The sequence below is a fragment of the Microtus oregoni genome, unplaced genomic scaffold (genome assembly GCF_018167655.1).
Source record: "Microtus oregoni isolate MIOR12 unplaced genomic scaffold, Mior012 000015F_ref0000493, whole genome shotgun sequence".
Taxonomy (NCBI): Eukaryota; Metazoa; Chordata; class Mammalia; order Rodentia; family Cricetidae; genus Microtus; species Microtus oregoni.
This window is the reverse complement of record NW_024543074.1, coordinates 423,460-442,467: the sequence shown is the minus strand read 5'-3', so window position 1 is coordinate 442,467 and position 19,008 is coordinate 423,460. Positions and strand designations below refer to the sequence as shown.

At 49.2% G+C, this 19,008-nt stretch overlaps 1 protein-coding gene across 1 annotated transcript; it reads right to left on the bottom strand.

The window, feature by feature from the left end:
- Window positions 1–4,038: 4,038 nt before the first annotated feature.
- On the bottom strand, window positions 4,039–14,832 carry LOC121456149 (gasdermin-B-like). The gene is made up of 10 exons (XM_041663998.1): window positions 14,723–14,832; window positions 13,677–13,916; window positions 9,769–9,982; window positions 8,084–8,249; window positions 7,368–7,449; window positions 6,964–7,008; window positions 5,319–5,479; window positions 5,064–5,205; window positions 4,666–4,736; window positions 4,039–4,195 (listed from the first exon to the last, which is right to left on the bottom strand). Exons 2-10 carry the CDS (start codon window positions 13,909–13,911, stop codon window positions 4,046–4,048), a joined length of 1,266 nt encoding a protein of 421 aa, XP_041519932.1. The 5' UTR covers window positions 13,912–13,916; window positions 14,723–14,832; the 3' UTR covers window positions 4,039–4,045.
- Window positions 14,833–19,008: the final 4,176 nt, after the last annotated feature.

Below are 19,008 nucleotides of genomic sequence, written 5' to 3'. Positions count from 1 at the left end.
ATGTAGCCCTGGCTATCCTGGAGCTAGCTATGTAGACCAGGCTGGCCTTGAACTCAGAGAGATCCTCCTGCCTCTGTCTCCCTAGTGCTGGAATTAAAGGTGTGTGCCTCTTTGTCCAGCCTATTTTCATATTTCCATTTTCTGTATCTCATTTGTCTTTACAGCTGCACGAACCCCATAGGATGTATGTACCACATTTTCTTTATGTTAGGTATTTTGGTATTTTCTTAGACGAGCCTCTCTGCCTACACAAATAATCCCAATCAGACCGAATTAAAGATGCCCATGTTTAATGGAATGCTCCCAGGTGGCCCTGGGGAAACATAGAGAGGGGAAGAGAGGAGACCACACATTCATTCTCTGGGGGGCAGCTTACATAGCCTGTGGGGGTGTTCCTGACCTTCCCTGGGGAGGGGTTAACCATTTGGCCAGATTTCTCTGAGGTGGAGTTTGAACTAAGGCAACTTCCCAGGGGAGGAAGCTTGGAATGGAGTTTTCCACCCAACATTCCAAAAATGAATACCAGGGGGCTGGGGTGAAGCCCCCGACTAAATATGCCAGGCTCTTTGTATAAAGGGGTACCAGGGTTTTGTATAAAGAGGTGGTGCTTCCGACCAAACACTTTACCCATCCATGTACTGATGGACATGTAGGCTCCCTCCACTGCTTAGGTGCTGTGAAGAATTGAGCAGCAAACATGGATGTGCACGCGCCTGTGTGATGTGTCTGTGGGCTTAGAGCCCTTCAGATACAGACTCAAAGATGATGTAGCCGAGCCATATGGTTCTGGAACATTTTAGATTTTTGACAGACCTCCACAGTGCCTTTCCCTCCCTCCATCAGTGACCATAGTTTTTTTTCTTCCTTCACACTGCCACCAGCATTTCTTGTCATTTGTTTCTTGATGCTAGCCACTCTAACTGGGGCGAGAGGGACTGAAGAAGCAGTTTTAATTTGCATTTCCCTGGTTGTTAGGGCTGTTGAATACTTCTCAAGCATTGTGTTTCTTCTTTTAAGAATTGTACTAATGGGGCTGGAGAGATGGCTCAGAGTTTAAGAGCACTGTCTGTTGTCCTTCCAGAGGTCCTGAGTTCAATTCCCAGCAACCACATGGTGGCTCACATCCATCTGATCTGGTGCCCTCTTCTGGCCTGCAGGGATACATGCAAGCAGAACACTGAATACATAATAAACTAATAAATAATAAATAAAAATTAAAAAAATTGTACTCATGGCTCAGCGATGGTGGCACAGGCCTTTAATTCCAGCACTCGGGAAGCAGAGGCAGGGGATCTCTGTGAGTTTGAGGCCAAAACTTTTGTCTTGAAAAAACAAAAAACCAAACAACAACAACAACAACAACAACAAAAAACTGTTGGGGCTGGAGAGATGGCTCAGCGGTTAAGAGCACTGACTGCTCTTCCTGATGACCTGAGTTCCATTCCCAGCAACTACATGGTGGCTCACAACCATCTGCAATGAGATTTGGTGCCCTCTTCTGCTGAGTCTTAATAATAAATAAGTCTTAATAAATAAGAAAAAAAATTTAAAAATTGTTTTCATTTCATTAGCCCGACAGGTTGGGGGATCCTAGGTCTCTGGTGTTGAGCTTCTGCAGTTCTTCTAGAACACCTGTGATGAAAACAACATTCTCTTGCCACTCCTCTGCACCCTCCGGCCCACACCACCCAGCTTGCATTGCTTTCTAGATCCCAAATAAGTGTTTAAACTTCTTTTCTGTTGCTAATGTTATACCCACATCATGAGCCCCCCAGAGACCACCAAGAGTCCCAGTTCCTATGTAAAAGCAAAGAGCCTTTATTGCAGGCTCAAACATGGGCTCTCCATCCGTTCCAACACAACAGTTGAATCAGGGAGAGCCCTGAGCTCAGCTATGGCAGGGTTTTTAAGGGGTAAAGGGTAGGAGATTCAGATAGGGGTTGAACTCCTGATTGGGCAGGAGTGGGGCAACAGTCTTGTCAAACAGGGATTGGTACTACATTGCTGCAAGGAAAATTCTAACCTGTATACAAGTTATATAAGCTATTCTTAATGTTCTGGAGCATCTAGTACTTGTTTGTCTCAATTCTGATTGGTCACAGTTTGCGTTTTTTCCTGGTTATTTTGAGGGTGGAGCCTAGTCCCAGTATTATTAGTCTGCAGCCCATCATGGCTCCACTAATGTTAAGTTAGGCCTCTTTAGCCAGTTTTTTTTTTCCTATTGCTTTGTGAGTTTGGTTTGTTTTATTTTTGTCTTTTTAAAAAATATTTTATTTATTTATTTATTTATTTATTATGTGTACAATATTCTGTCTGCGTATATGCCTGTAGGTCAGAAGAGGGCACCAGACCTCATTACAGATAGTTGTGAGCCACCATGTGGTTGCTGGGAATTGAACTCAGGACCTTTGGAAGAGCAGGCAATGCTCTTAACCGCTGAGCCATCTCTCCAGCCCTGTTTTTGTCTTTTGAGATGTGATCTCATGTAGCCCTGGCTGGCCTCAAAATTCCCAAAGTGGCAGACACGATTGTGATGGCTGTTCTTGGTTGTCAAGTTAATCTGAAACTAAATAAAACCCAAATGGCTGGATATACCTGTGACGGATTTTTGTTCTTTTTTATTATTTTCATTGAGCTATACATTTTTCCCCACTCCTCTCCCTTCCTCTCCTCTCTCCTTCTACCATCTCCAGGGGCCCCCATGCTCCCAGTTTACCCAGGAGATCTTATCTTTATCTCCTTCCTATGTAGATCCATGTATGCCTCTTAGGGTCCTCTCTGTTATCTAGGTTCTCCGGGGTTGTGGATTGTAGGCTGGTTTTCTTTGCTTTATGTCTAAAAACCACTTATGAGTGAATACATGTGATATTTGTCTTTCTGGGTGTAAGTTGGATTTTTTTCTTAATTAAAGCATCTGAAGTGGAAAGACACATTTCTAACCCAGATCTTTTGAGGTGGTAAATCCACCTTTAATCTGGGCTACATCTTCTGCTGGCAGCCTATATTAAGGACACAGAAGGAGGAAGCTTGGTCTCTCTGCCTGCTTGCTCTTGCTGGCAGGTCCATCCCTTCACTGGCATGACAGTCTACTGTGAGATCCCGGCATATACTGGAGACCAGACATCCAGCCTCGGGAACCGAGTGACTGCTGGATTCTTGGACTTTCTGTTGACAGACAGCCATTGCTGGACTTACTGGACCACAGCCTGTAAGCCATTCTAATAAACCCCCTTTCTATATATAAAATGAATGAATATTTGTATATTCATCCGTCAGTTCTGATCCTCTGAGCACCTGACGTGTACAATGGCCTTGGACTCCTGGCCGCCCCTTCCCCTCCTGATCCTCTCCTACTGATCTTCCCCTCCCCTCCTGATCTTCCCCTCCCCTCCTGATCCTCCCCTCCTGATCTTCCCCTCCCCTCCTGATCCTCTCCTCCTGATCCTCCCCTACTGATCTTCCCCCCCTACTGATCTTCCCCTCCCCTCCTGATCTTCCCCTCCCCTCCTGATCTTCCCCTCCCCTCCTGATCCTCTCCTCCTGATCCTCCCCTCCTGATCTTCCCCTCTCCTCCTGATCCTCCCCTCCTGATCCTCCCCTCCTGATCTTCCCCTCCCCTCCTGATCCTCCCCTCCTGATCTTCCCCTCCCCTCCTGATCTTCCCCTCCCCTCCTGATCCTCCCCTCCCCTCCTGATCCTTCCCTCTTGGCCCTCCCCTCTCCTCCTGATCCTCCCCTCCCCTCTTGGCCCTCCCCTCCCCTCCTGATCCTCCCCTCCCCTCCTGACCCTATCCTCCCCTCCTGAATGCTGGGGTCACAGGTGTGTGTCACCACTCCTAGCCTGTTCCTTTTTCTGCCATCTAATGAGATTTCTAGAGGAGGAGGAGGACTGGGGTGTGGCTCAGTGTCACGGGCGTTTGTCTAGTGGTAGTAAAGACCTTGGCTTTGAAACCAGCCATGCCAAAAGGAAGAAATGATAGAAGACACTATTCACAATCTGCCACTTTTAATCAGAGACCATGCATAGGATCCAGGCCAACATTAGGTTAGGAACAGACGCGGGTGGACTTATTAGGGTTCAGATCTTGCAGGAGAGAGCAAGCAATATACAGGATACAGAAGGTCCGTGCCTCGGGGTCACAGCGCACAACCTGCCTAAGCCGATCGCCCCAGTTCTTCTGGAGGATTGACTCCACCTGAAAGGAAGCTCACCAGATTAAAAGCTAGGAGCTCTCACACACGCACGCATGCGTGCGCGCGTGCACACACACACACGTTCGCGCACGCCACCCAGACCGCAATGGCCAACAGCTGGCCACACCCCTTCGTTCTGAGCTGTGACAGACATTGGAGCCATCATGGAATTCTTCCTGCAAAGCTGAAGAACCCCACACCATCTCCACATAGCAGCAGGCACTCATGATGGCACTAGATGCCATCTTGGACTAGTCTTTTTCTATGCTCTTTGCCCACAGGCAGGCAGCAGAGCATGTCAAATCTCCTGGTATATATGTATGTCCAGAGACTTGTCACAAACCTGCTGCACAGACATGAGCAGGCAGTAACTACAGAGTAAAAAGGGCTATACTGTGGGGTTTCCAGGTCCTTCCAGAACACAGGCACTGGTCTCTACTATGGCCCTAGCCCTCTCTATCCAATGTCTCACCTGATCCTTCAGCAAACGCAGGTTCCCATTCTCCAGAGCTTCGTTCACATACTTGGCTATGTTAGATAGGGCTGGAAGCAGGAAAAGGTTGTTAGTAGAAAAGGCGAGGGACATGTGGCTTTGGTGGCGATCTTCAGTGGCTCACCACACATACATCATCAGGGGGTTTCAGAGAGCTCCCAGGAGGCCTGGTGGGAATATCCCAAATGTCTCCTGCTCCCCTGTTAAAATATGGAGCATTATAGACTATACCAGAAGGAACAGGGAGATTCCCCCTCAATATCTGGCCTGGGAAAGACTGACAGTCTCCAAAATGCTGAGGGCTACCCCTCATGAAATATACACACTCCCTAAGATTTGATTCTCCACCAGCCTCCTTGCTCTGCTTTCCTCCTCACCTATTAAGGCATCCAAGAGCATCAGAATGGCTTCTGCACGTGCTTCTACCAAGCATCCGGCATTATCATGAAGGGTGCGAATGAGAGGACCTGCTGGGCCCTCAGTCTGCATCGAAGCATCAGAGAACAAGACAGCAGAAACCTGGGGGTGGGAGAGGGGGAAGCTAAGTATGGTTCTGTCCAGTTGATTCCCATCCTGCCATCTGCCCTCCACAGTCCTCTGTGTCCACCCCAGTTCTTCCTTGGGTCCCTTACTTTCTGTTCCAGGTCCTCCAACCCCCCTTCCTTGATGGCACATGTAGTGGCAGAGCATAGCACATTCTTCTGCTTCTCGTCCAGTTCCTGCAGGCTTCTCCCTGTGTTCTCTACATGCTCCTTCAAAGTTCCAGTAGTTCCCTGTCTTCCTAGAGGCATTTCTATAAAGACAAAAATTATGAATCTGACTCACTGTGCCAACAGGCTCCATTTGTAAAGTCTACTATACCTTGCCCCAACCCACCCCCGAGATAGTCTCTTGTAGCCCAGGCTCATTCTGTAGCCAAGGACTGCCCTTCTTTCTGATCATCTTGCCTCAAGAACTGGGATCACAATAGAACACCACAACGCCTGGCTAGACTTTAATCTACTTTTTGTTTTTGCTGTTGTTTTTACCTCATCTCTGTGTTTTGCCTTCTTTTAAACTATTTGTTCTGTTAAAATGAAACTCCCTCTTCCGGCATGCCTACCATCACCCATTTACCTGGCTTCCATCTCCCTAGTTCACCCCATCTAGTCCCAGTTTGCCATATCCAGAAATAAATTTGTTTAATTTTCACCAAAGTGTAGTCCCCAAAGCCAGGTGTAGTGGTGCACCTCTGTAATTCCAACACTAGGGAGGAGCAGACAGGAGGATGGATCAGGTGTTCAAGGCCAACCTCAGCTTCTTAGGAACTTCAAGACCAGCCTGAGAGACTTGCAGCAAGAGGAGGTGGGGAGAAAGAAAGAATGAGGGAAGGAGGAAGAAAAGAGAAAGCTATGCCTCCAGGTTCCTGCCCTGTTTGAGTTCCTGTCCTGACTTCCTTTGATGACGAACAATGATATGGAAATATAGCCAAATAACTCATTTCCTCTCCCCATTGCTTGGGCCATGGTGTTTTACAATACCATGTAATACTAACCCTAACTAAGACACCAGCCTGCACCATTCTGCTGATCTCACCGAGTGGTAGTGTTACATCATATCAACCTGAGGATAGATGAATTCTGCCACACTATATGTGGGCCTAGAGACAGGCAAGGCCCCACACATAGCTAGTAAGTCCTCTCTCTGCCAAGGGAGGAAATCTTCAGGGTCTCTGAGCACACCTAACCCTATAGGCATTCTTTTCCCAGTGATGAGCCACCATTGCCCATGTCAGGGAGCCTGCATCCTTACCGCGTAATCTAAGTTATATTTACAAGCTCCTTCCCACATTCTCGGCGACCCGCAGCCACAGGGCTGTGCCTGGGTGACTCGAGCGGCAGCCAACACCCAGAGAAGGTACAAATATCCTCCGTCCCTTCCTGAGGCCTCTTTGGGTACAGGGAAAGCCCCAAATGTCCCAGAGGAAACACATACAGAGCCATAGACCTTCCAGCCTGGTCAGAAAAGTTCAGATTTGGGAGGCTATGAGCAAGAGTGGTACGTCAGGGTACCTGAGACTAGTTCAGTGCAGTTCCTTCACCCACCCCACGCTAACACGTGGCCCTGGAAGGAGCCTGGGGGCCCTGGGCCAACAGTGCATCCAGGCTGCTCCTCCACAAGCATGCGTCCTCCCTTCTGAACACATCCGACTACAGACTCTGCTGTGCACTGCCTTGCGTCTAATAACGTCCTTGCATGCTCTGAGACGATGACCGGGTAGGCCAGGGGCTCACTCACCTCCTTGAAAAGACCCTCTTCTTCTTTCATTCCAGAAGTCAATAACTAAGCCAACACCAAGAGGTGGAAAGAAAAAAGAAAGAATAAGAAAATAGTGGTTTCTGTATTGATGCCCTCCTTTCCCTCCCTCCCAGTCCCCACACTGCTCCCAACCAAGGAAAGGAAGGAGAAGCTATCGCCAATCTGTTAGGAAACTGGGATTGCAATCCTGCAGGGCAGGCTGATGTCATGGTGGGTGCATTCCCTGTCAGTGTGGCCAGAGCCAATCTGGCCCTCGAGCCTTCTTCCTGCCCCACCTCTGGGCTCACCACCCATTCCAGGCTGCTACAGATCTCTGCTCAATCCACATCCACCCACTCATGTGTTCAGGGCCCCATTTCCTGTGCCCACAGCGTCTTGCTTACATATTGACCCATTTTTGAAGATGAGCTGCTTCATTCGATAGGCCAGGATCATGTTGGCAGGGACGGTGATTTTGCGTTGCCTCTAGGGAGAACAAGTTTGTGTTGACGGATATTACACTGCTATCCTGCCTGATTTCACGAACACTCCTATAAGGTAGACAGTTTTATTCTAAGTCTACAGATGAACTAAGACTCTAAGACAAGTATCTGAGCCAGTCCTACAGCTGAAACCAATGGCAGAGCTGAAATTCGAACCCGTGTCTGACCCCAAACCCATGCTGTTTCCACTGTTCATTTAACATACTGAAGACAAGCTTTGTCCCAGGGACTCTAGCTCCTCCTGCCTGCTAGACAGGGAGACAGACACGGGACAGAATAACCACGTGGTAGAGACTGTCCAGACTGAGTGTGCTGGTGCACGCAGTACTCGCAGTTCAGGATAGCCAGGGAGGGCTATGTGGAGAAACCTTGTCTCAAAAGACCAAAAAATAAAAATAAAAGAAGAAAGGAAATGAAAAGAGGGCATCCTGAGTCAGCCTGTGACTCCTTCAAGGCGGCAAGCTCTTCCTCCACAAGGCACAGGGCCAGCCAGCACTGCTCCGAGAGGCCTGAGGGAGGAGGAGCTAAGTAGGCCTAGTCTTGGCAGGCACCCTTGGTGGGGGGGGGGGCTTCTGTGGCTGGCACAAGGTCCACACCCCATCTCCCAGGGTACTAACCTTGCTTTCATAGTTACTGTCCATAAAAAATGAGCTCAAAATTTTATAGTCCATTTCTCTTTGTAGGGTTTCCTCCTCCTCTGTCTCCAGAGTTTCTGTCACCAGATATATATTTTCTTTCATATTAATTGTTTTAAATGAAGCGGGTAGTTTCTGCTTCACCTTCCTAGAGGGAATGGAAGGGATAAGAGTTCAGGGCCTCTCAGTGACCTCTCCCTGTCCACCAACTACCTCCGTTACAGAGTAAATTCCTGTAGGGCTGCAAAGCCAAGGGACATTACACACTGCAGCTATCACCCTCCATTCCACCCACGGTGGGGTGGGGGCAGGGTGCTCAATGGGAAGGGATCTCACTAGCTTTCAGTGTGTTCCTGCCCATCACAGATGGTGGGAGACTTCTTACCCCACCTCTATGATGTAGGCAGAATTACATCTTTTTTTTTTTTTACTACACTTGTTGGCTTGGGGGGGGGGGGTACATGGTGGTTTGAGTGAGATGTCCCCCAGAGTCTTGGTTCCCAGTTGGTGGTGCTGTTTGGGAAGGATTAGGAGGTGTGGCCTTGCTGAAGTGCAGCACTAAGGGCAGGCTTTGAGGTTTCAAAGCCACCTGCCACCACCAGACCACTCTCTCTGCTTCCTGCTTGTGGTCGGAGATGTGAACGCTCAGCTTCTGCTTCCTGCCACCATGTCTGCTGCTTGTTACCAAATTTCCCCATTGTGATGGACTCTTACTAAGGTGGATTACTATTAAGGCCAGCCTGGTCTACATTCGAGTTCCAGGCCCACCAGAGCTACAATAATTGAGATCTTGTTATAAAACAAACAAAAATTTGTTTGCTAAAGCCTATCTCAGTGGTTAAGAACACTGGCTGCTCTCCCAGTGGACCCAGGTTCAATTCCCAGCACCCACATGGTGGTTCACAACTGTCCAGAACAGGGAGAGAAAATAGTAGACTAAATGTAACCAGTAGACTGAACCAGGTGATGATGAGATTGGGGTGGGGAGCAGGCACTGGGGGAGAGAAGGGAAGAGAGAGAGAAGAGGAGAGAGAGAAAGCTAACCAAAAGAGCATACGGCCAAAATGGCAGGATTATATAGGAATGAGAAGCTGGGGGAAGAGAAGCAAAGCCCACGGGCTGGAGAAGTTGACGGTAGGACAGGGCAGATGTGGCGAGCTGAGAAGAGCCACCCTACTGAGTGAGCCTGGGGGCCAGCATCCTCTTTGGTAAGCTAACAGGCACCACAGTTGGTCTTTTGTCCTGGGTTTCTATTGGATCTGACCCACAGCAATCGGTCACTCAGAAGATGGCAGGCTGTGAGGGAGCCAGGAGGCTGCCTGGGCAGATAAGGAAGGTCAGCACAGGAGTGGGCCTGAGGGTGAACAGCCAGGGTGCCCCTGAGATGACTCATGCCCAGAAGGCTTCCTTCCCCTTGTCCGTTCCCACCACTGCCTGACTCCAGCCCCATCTTAAAAAGTAGCTATCTATGTGTAAGTGCCTGCGTGTATGTATGCGTACCATATAGGTGCAAGAGATGGAGGTAAGAAAAGGGCATCAGATCCCCTGGAACTGGAGTTACAGATGGTTGGGCGCCCCCATGTGAGTGCTGGGAACCAATACTAAGTCCTTGGTGTGAGCAGCAAGTGCTCGTGACCACTGAACCATCTCTTCAGTCCCCGCCTCACTTGTTGACAAGCAAATCCAAATATCTCTGGGTTAGCTTCCTATGTATTATGGTGGTTTTCCAATCACAGGACCGGAGTCTTTCAACGGCAAGTATTTCTTCAGGGAATTTTGCTGGCAATATTGTTGACAATTTTGCTGGCAATATTGCTGACGACAGTTTTAGTGACAGCTTTGAATCTGTTTTATCCTGGACTTGGAATTTAGCCTTTTCACCTGGAAAGACAAGAGTAAATATCACATTGACGCTAACCTAAAAGGCCCTTCTCCAGAAAGCCCTTGCTAGCACTGCCCCTTCCTCCGTGAAGCCTGCCGTCCTCAACATTACAGGCCACCGTCCATGGCATCAGCCTGCCCTGCACCCTTCTTCCCAGGTAACCTGTTAAGTCATCTGGCCTCTCTCTAGAGAGAGAATCTTAACTAAGTTCTTCCCATGCTTGGGGACACCAAGTATTCAGGCAAGAACTTAAGACAGTGCCTGGCACACATTACAGGGTTCAACAGATGCAAGCTAATGCCACTGGGATTCTGAAATGAGGCAAGGAAAGGATACGTGGAAAACAAAATGCAAGCAGCTCAGTCCCTGGTGTCTGCATGAAGGTGCAGGGGTGGAGTGAAATGGCCAGGGAAACTAGTGCAGGGGTGGATGAGGTGGTCAGGGAAGCTGGTGCAGGGGTGGAGGTGGCCAAGGAAACTGGTGCAGGGGTGGATGAGGTGGCCAGGGAAGCTAGTGCAGGGGTGGATGAGGTAGTCAGGGAAGCTGGTGCAGGGGTGGATGAGGTGGTCAGGGAAGCTGGTGCAGGGGTGGAGGTGGCCAAGGAAACTGGTGCAGGGGTGGATGAGGTGGCCAAGGAAGCTGGTGCAGGGGTGGAGTGAGGTGGCCATGGGAAGCTGGTGCAGGGGTGGAGTGAGGTGGCCATGGGAATCTGGTGCAGGGGTGGAGTGAGGTGGCCATGGGAATCTGGTGCAGGGGTAGAGTGAGGTGGCCATGGGAATCTGGTGCAGGGGTGGAGTGAGGTGGCCATGGGAATCTGGTGCAGGGGTGGAGTGAGGTGGCCATGGGAATCTGGTGCAGGGGTGGAGTGAGGTGGCCATGGGAATCTGGTGCAGGGGTGGAGTGAGGTGATCATGGGAAGCTGGTGTAGGGGTGGAGGTGGCCAAGGAAACTGGTGCAGGGGTGGAGTGAGGTGGCCATGGGAATCTGGTGCAGGGGTGGAGTGAGGTGGCCAGGGAAGCTGCCCATCTGCACAGACTCCAGGCGTCTGATGTAGCATTCATCAGGGGCCCAGCGCTGGGTAGGCTGATTCTGCTGCTGCTCGTGGTTTAGGGAGGATATAGGGGATGCAGGAAGGCCTTCCTCTTAGACCTCCCAAGTACAGACCTGCAAAAAAGGACAGCTCCTGCTGCCGGGTGAGGGTCCCAGCTGGATTTCCAGAGGAAATGCATTTGAAATAGAAAATGACCAAATTAGGAACTACTTAAAATCAATCCATGGGGCCAGGCAGTAGTGACACATGCCTTTAATCCCAGCACTTGGAAGGCAGAGGCAGGCAGATCTCTGAATTCGAGACCAGCTTGGTCTACAGAGCAAGTGACAGGACAGGCCCCAAAGCTGCCAGAGAAACCCTATCTCAAAAAACAACAACAAAAACAACAACAACAAAAATCAACCCATAGGGCACTAATGTCTCAGGGCCTGTTCATTTCTCAAGCAGTATAAGTTTGATATGTACTTTGTTAGAAAGAAAAAAAGGAAAAATGAATTCCACGTATTCCACGTTGGCCCTCTTTCTAAGCCATCTTGATGGTGCATACAAGTGTCCTGGCTGATGCCCTCAATGGTGCTAATACTGAAAGGAGGTCCTTCTCAGGACCACGCCAAAGTCACTGTCCAGTCTATCTATGACAATGAAGCAGGGTGATACTGGCGAACTTGATTCTGATCATCACTTCACAGGCAGGTTAAACTGTGTGGGGTCATCAGCCCAGTCGGGATGTGTGGCTCAGAGACTAGAAAGCTCTTCCTTTCTCATCCCTCCCGTCTCGAGGTGTGGCCACCTTGGCTGACGTCATGGAGCATAAAGGAGCAAACTGAAAACACAGAGGAGGGAAAATGCTGGGCATCTCTTCCCGGATCTGTAAAACATGCACACAAACAAGATGCCTCGACAGAAAAGACAAAGATGAAAACAAGGAGTGCAGTGTGGGAGGGCAATATGAACTTCACAGAGAAACGCAACAAACCCCCTCGGTCAGGTGATCAGCAGTGGGAAGGCAAGCAGACAGCACGCACACCCTTCATGGATGTGCAGAGCACTTGACTACCCAAACCATAGCCACAGCTGAACCACAGAGAAAAATATGGAAAACAACCAAGCGAAAGCGGACGTCCTACAACATGAGAGGATGGAGAGACAAAGACTACAGACGTCCTACAACATGAGAGGGCGGAGAGACAAAGACTACAGACGTCCTACAACATGAGAGGGCAGAGAGACAAAGACTACAGACGTCCTACAACAAGAGAGGGCGGAGAGACAAAGACTACAGACGTCCTACAACATGAGAGGGCGGAGAGACTAAGAGACTACAGCAGAGAGGTCTGGACCACACAACTTTAGTTTCATACTCAAATATTTGTTCACCTAAAATATGGTAGATTTTCTGAATTCAGGATAAGACACTAAAATGGATTCCAGGGTTGGCGGAAACAAAAAGAAGAAACCCCAGGAATATCTGAACTTAGAGGCAAGGAAACAGCATTGTAAAGCCCTCCTATAAAAACCCTGGAGAGATGGCTCAGCCGTAAAAGGCTAGGCTCACAACCAAAAATATGAGTTCAGTTCCCAGCACCCAAGCTGTCTCTTTAGCCACTAAAGATAGATAGATAGATAGATAGATAGATAGATAGATAGATAAGAAAAACCCTTAGAGCTATGGTTTTTCAACCTTCCTGATGTTGCAACCCTTTAATACAGTTCCTCATGTTGTGGTGACCTCCAACCATAACATTATTTTGCTGCTATGTGATCACTGTATTTTTAGTGATGAATCATAATGTAACTGATATGCAGGATATCTAACATGCAGCCCCTGTGAAAGGGTCGTTATAACCCACAAAGGGGTCACGACCCATAGCTGAGAACTGATGCCTTCTAAATTTCAGTTCAACTTGTCTTTCAGCCCATGCCCAGGGAAGAGGGGTCCTGTCCAGAAGCAGAGCTACCGGAGGGAGAGTCTGCATGCACCTCCCATGGCCAGCAGGGCCATTTTTCTTTTTTTCTTTTTCTTTTTTTTTTTTAGGGCCATTTTTCTTAGTCATCTCGAGTTCACAGGTGAAGACTCTGAAACCTACACAGATAAAAAGCAGCTTGTCCATACATAACCCTGCCGGTCAACAGCAGAGTGGCCTTCAAAACCAGGCAACCTTAGCTGTGAAGTCTGCGTCCATCCTGACTATCACATCTTCCTCCATTTACCCATCAGTTTAATTATAAAAATATAAACTCAGAGCTCAGGAATTGGAATTGTAGAGAGACACAGGAAAGGGAGGCTATGCAGGAATGACTTCCAATACAAAGAAATCTCACCAGGTGGTGGTGGCGCTTGCCTTTAATCCCAGCACTCGGGAGGCAGAGGAAGGTGGATCTCTGAGTTCAAGGCCAGCCTGGTCTACAGAGTGAGTTCTAGGACAGTCAGAGCTACACAGAAAAACTGTCTTAAAAAACCAAGCCAAAACAAAAATCTCTATTTTACTCCTCTTGCTCACCAACCCTTCTGTGTGTGTCTTCCTGGAGGTGTGCCAGCGTGTACAAATCAACTAGCTGAGGGCAATGCGGAGCTGAGCACGGGGTACAATAGAAGCAGGCAAGGTTTCAAGCTGGTCATTTCTCACCTGCCACATACTGACCTCTAAATCCCGCAGGCAGCCTACCAAATAGTCCTTCGTCCTTTTCGTCCAGTATGTCCTCCAGGGTGAGGTCTGTCTTGTGGTAGAAGGACCATCGCCAGAACCTCTTCCGTCCTCTCACCAAATAACCACACTTGAATGCACCAGCGTCAACCATACTTTTGACAGGAATCATATCCCCTCCAGAATCCAACTCCTGGACCAGGGATCTTGTGACACTTTCAAACACAGACATTATGCCTGGACCAACAGTGAGAGATGTATTGGGTCAGAAAGGGCTTTTTGTTGTTTTGCTTTAAGACAGTCATGTCTAGCTTAGACTGACCTCAAACCTGCTTTGTAGTGAAAGATGCCCCGGGAACTCCTGCCTCCACCTCCCAAAAGCTGGAATTACAGGTGGGCACTGAAACTAGATCCTTTGGAAGAGCAGCCAGTGAACTATCTCTCCAGTCCCTGACTCCTGATTTTTAATCTACTGCCTTTCACAGCCTGGGGTCAAGCAAGGGCTCACAGTTCCAGACAACTAGGAACTGGAATAGCTAATCTTCCCTGCGTGTTGAAAGTGAGGCAATCGTGACACACAGACAACAAATCTCCCTCGGGCCTTCACAGAACCTACTGAGACAAATGGGGTGGAGTTGCCCCACACAGGAAAGTGAACCCCAGTTTCTGCATTTCTCAGAGCAAGGTCCGATGATTGTCAAGTGCCAGACCTCAGGATACCAGTCCTAACAGCTATTTCTTCCCTTGGCTCCAGTTGGGATTCCTGGGTCTCCCTACCAACCCCTTCCCAATTTCAGGGTGCTAAGTCTGCCCCTGAAAGAAGCAAAAGCTTCCTGGGTCTCCACCATCACTGTATCCTACCCCTTGTGACCTCCTAAGTCCCTAATGTCTGGCCTAGGCACCTAACCCCCGCCCCCACTGCCCTTTGTCTGTCCTATCTTACAGTAGTCTGCTCTCAACTCTCTTCCAGTCTAGGGATTCTAGGTGTGTGGACAGTGCCCAGAGACACAGCCAGCTCAGATGCACCGTTCTCAGCTTCTTACCTGAGACGGCAAGTCAGAATCCTGTCAGATCTCTGTGCGGCTCCCGGCTGGAGGAGAGCTAATGGAGGCACCTGAAAGCCCCTAACAGCAGCACTTCCTGGAAATCTGGATAACAACAGGTGCCCCACCCATCTAGCCTTCATATAGGGCAAATTATGGCCCAGGTGGAATGGCAGGGCCAGAAGAGACTTTGCTCTTTGGACTCAGCAATGAGTGAGAGATTCTGACACAGGGGCTCGGTGACTTTGGGCCAGAGAATGGTGTGTTGACTTGGACAATCTAGGGAGCTGAGATGGAATGAGAATCATGTCCAAACCGCAAGGTCCCCTCCCCAAAGACCACCAACGAGTCCAAATTCGTAAGCAAAAGAAAAGAGTCTTTATTTATTCAAGATCAGGCTTGGGCTGTGTGTCTGATGCAGCAGTACAAACAGAGCGCGCCCAGCCGTTTATCATGGTAGAAGTTGGGGGTAAGGGGGTTTTCAGGATTCAAGACCCTGATTGGCTGACATTTGTCTACGGTGTGTGTGTGTGTGTGTGTGTGTGTGTGTAAGAGAATAGGTACATTCTGGGTTCAATGACATCTTAATCTTATCCAATGGTTGGTACATTTGTAATAAGGAGTAGGGGCAGTTAGGTATGACCAGGAAGGAATGGGGAATACCTGACCCGTTTCAAGATCCACTGTTCTTCGGGTAGTCCATGAATATTGGCTCATACCTGTGGCTCCCTGCACCCAAGACTTTTTTTGAGAGAGGTTCCCTTGGTGTTTGGTTTAGATCAAATGTTGAGTTCCAGGGGCTGGAGAGATGGCTCAGTGGTTAAGAGCATTGCCTGCTCTTCCAAAGGTCCTGAGTTCAATTCCCAGCAACCACATGGTGCCTCACAACCATCTGTAATGAGGTCTGGTGCCCTCTTCTGGCCTGCAGACATACACACAGACAGAACATTGTATACATAATAAATAAATAAACAAATATTTTTTAAAAAAAAAGTTGAGTTCCAGTTCTACTACTACTAAATTTGTAGGTTTTCCCTGGGCTCAGGGAGGGGGACTCAAACCCCGTGGCAGGAGTCACATCCCGAGTCATAGTCCTTATGTTTGGACTCCTGGGAGCACCCTTTAGCCCAATGTCCCATTCCCCTGCAATAAGCACATGGATCTTTTTGCACCTAGGATGCTCCCTTCGGTGGAGGTCCTTACCTTGGCCTCTGGCTAGGCGTCTCAGTCGGTCCTTCTTTTCACCTGGGTCTCCTGCGGTGGCTGCTAGGGTTCTTGCTGTATTTCCAGGCTACTTTGCATTCTCTGCAGCAATGACCCTCATCTGTTTATCCTCTGAGGCTTCTCTGTTGTACACTGAGCTACTGCTCACAGCTCCTGGATGCTCTGATCTGTAAGCCCATCTATCTTCTGTGACTTGCACCTAACGTCAGGCGTGGTCTAATTAACAAAGGCCAGGACCACAGATGACCTATTTTCCTCGGCCTGAGGATCCATAGGGGAGTATGCCCTAAAGCCCTCCATAATCCATTCTAAGAAGGCTGATGGAGATCCTGTGTTTTCTTTTTTTTTTTTTTGGGGGGGGGGTTTCGAGACAGGGTTTCTCTGTGGCTTTGGTTCCTGTCCTGGAACTAGCTCTGTAGACCAGGCTGGTCTCGAACTCACAGAGATCCGCCTGCCTCTGCCTCCCGAGTGGATCCTGTGTTTTCTTGTAGTACATCACTGACTTTGGCCAGACTGGTGGACCACATGGAGACCTCCCATTAAAACCTGGCAGTAGACTTGGAGCCTTTCCTTACCTTCTGCCAAGGTGAAATTCCTGTCCTGTTAGGACAGGTCAAGGGGAAGCCTTGGTCTATTGGCACAGAATTGACAGTTGGGTTTCCATCAGATCCTGGGACCAATTTTTGGGCCTCTGTCAGAATTCTCTCTTTCTCCGTGGTAAACAGGACCTGTATCAGCTGACTGCAATCCTCCCAAGTAGTTTGGTAAGTGAACATAACAGAAAAGATTGTCTGAGAAATGGGGGCTTTGCTTTTTCCAGTTGTAGAGATCACTCATGGCGAAGGACCAATAATACTGCATCTGTTCATTGCCCTCACCGTCCTGTGGGCCAACCGCACTCAGGGGAAGAGGGACAGAGTTGGCCTCCCAGGGCAATTCTCACTAGGCCTGCCCCCTGGTGCAAGGTGGGCTTCCCAAGTTCCCTGAGCCTCCCTGGGCCCCCCTCCTGGCCTCCTGACCAGTTGGGGGAGGTAGCCGGAAAGAGGAGGCAAGTGAAGGAGTTCATCTTCTGTACCCCCTTGCAGCACAGGGGCAGAGGGCTTAAGGTCATCTTGCCTTTTGTCTTCCTATAAGGCGAGGATGGTCTTGTTCATCAGCCCCATGGAGATAAAGGGTTTTAACCAAGGAAGAGGGTGTGTTACAAGGTCTCCCAAGTGACTATGTAAGAAATCTGGTCCCGGTATCTGGGTTTGCCAAAAATCAGGTCTTTTGTCCTAGAAATGACGTGTAAGTCAAATGTTCCCTCTACCAGCCACCCAGTTCCAAATGCTGGCCATTCGGTCTGGCCAAAGATGGCCAGTTTACCCTTTTTATTTCCAGTCACTTTTTTCTTGCTCTATTTCTAAAGTCCTGAAAGAGGTCCAGAATCAAAGGTAGGGAGGGGAGTAAGAGTACTCTTAGGTGCCCACATTGTCAGCATCAGTCTAAGTCAGGACAAACAACAGAACAACACACAGGACAATGAACAGATAAACAGCCCCCTGGCGCCCAGAGGCAGAACTGAAACTGAGACACTGGCAACAACTGCACATCTATTTACAGAAACCAGAGAGATCCGCTGTCTACAGAATGGCCCTGGGACCCACCTGTGATCTCTTCACGTGTCCGCATAGACCGTCTACAGGTTCTTAGTTTCTGGTACTGATTCTGGACGCACTTGCAGAAGGATATTCAAGCAGAAAGACACAAAACAGAAAACTCAGAGGCCGACTTGAGGCTGAAGGCTCTATGGGCGGTAGTCCCTGTGGGCTTGGGGCATCTTGGATGAGCCCCCAAATGTTACGCCCAAATTGGAGTTCCCCAAAGACCACCAAGGAGTCTGAATCCGTATGCAAAAGCCAAGAGCCTTTATTCATTTAAGCCCGGACTTGGACCCTCCGTGTATCCGATGCAACAGAGTCTGCCCAGCAGGGCAGGATAGACTTTTTATCATAGTAGAGGTTGGGGTGAGAGGGTTTTCAAGATTCAAGACCCTGACTGGCTAACATCTGTCTAGGGGTGTTTTGGCGGAAGGGAATAGGTATGTGCTGGGCTCAAGGATATCTGGTGATCTTATTTAATCTTATCTAATGGGTGAGATATTCAGGTACTTCCCTTAGATGCTGGTCCAATCCTGGGTGATATCAGCTTATGGCTTTTCCTGGAATTGGGTGCTGCCTGCCAGTAAATGGAAACTCAAACCTACTCTCTTGGCTGGTCTCTATCAAGCCTGTCTGTCATGGCAGCTATGCGACCTGGGCCCCATATATGTGGCCAGACTGCCCTGAGCACCGCGAGTGGGTCCCAAGTAAAGAGAGGTAATAGCCGTGGCTGTACCAAGAATACAAAAATGACCTCAGGGCCAGCGAACAAATGCCATGGTATGGCAGGCAGCAACGAAGACTTTAAATTAACTGTAGCAACAACTACAGGAATCAGGCTGGTCCAGTACATACCCAGCCTCCCCCAATGTGACACATTTCTATGTGCCCTCTCCTCAGACCTTCCTTATCTGGATGCCACCCATCTTCATCCACCTTCTCCTCTCTAGAGTCTTCTGGCCTCCCTCAGAGGATAGTGTGAGTGAGCCTAGTCTACCTTCTGGCCTCCCCATCCCTCCGGTTCAGAAGCACACTGAAGGAAGTGGCGGTGGTACTAACTGTAGTTACTACTCAACTACTCACCGCGCTCACGCCACAACAGCCCAGAGAGGCACTCGCCTCCTCGACAGAAGAACTCAGAAAGGCAGCTAGATAAGACCACACAGCTCTAGGTAGCAGAGTTGGCATCTGAACAAAGATCACTGTTCAGGTACCCTGGCACTTCACCCCAACTGGCTTATAGGCCAAGGAAGCAAGTAGATCGGCCCACTCCCAAGACTGAGCCCAGTGGCAGCTCTTCCCCCAACATCGCAGTCCTTATCTGAAGAGGGGACAGTCTGACCAGACTAGTGTAAAGATCACACTCTCCCTGACTCTAAGAACACCATGATGATGGGCCAGGGCCACAGACTACTGGGAACA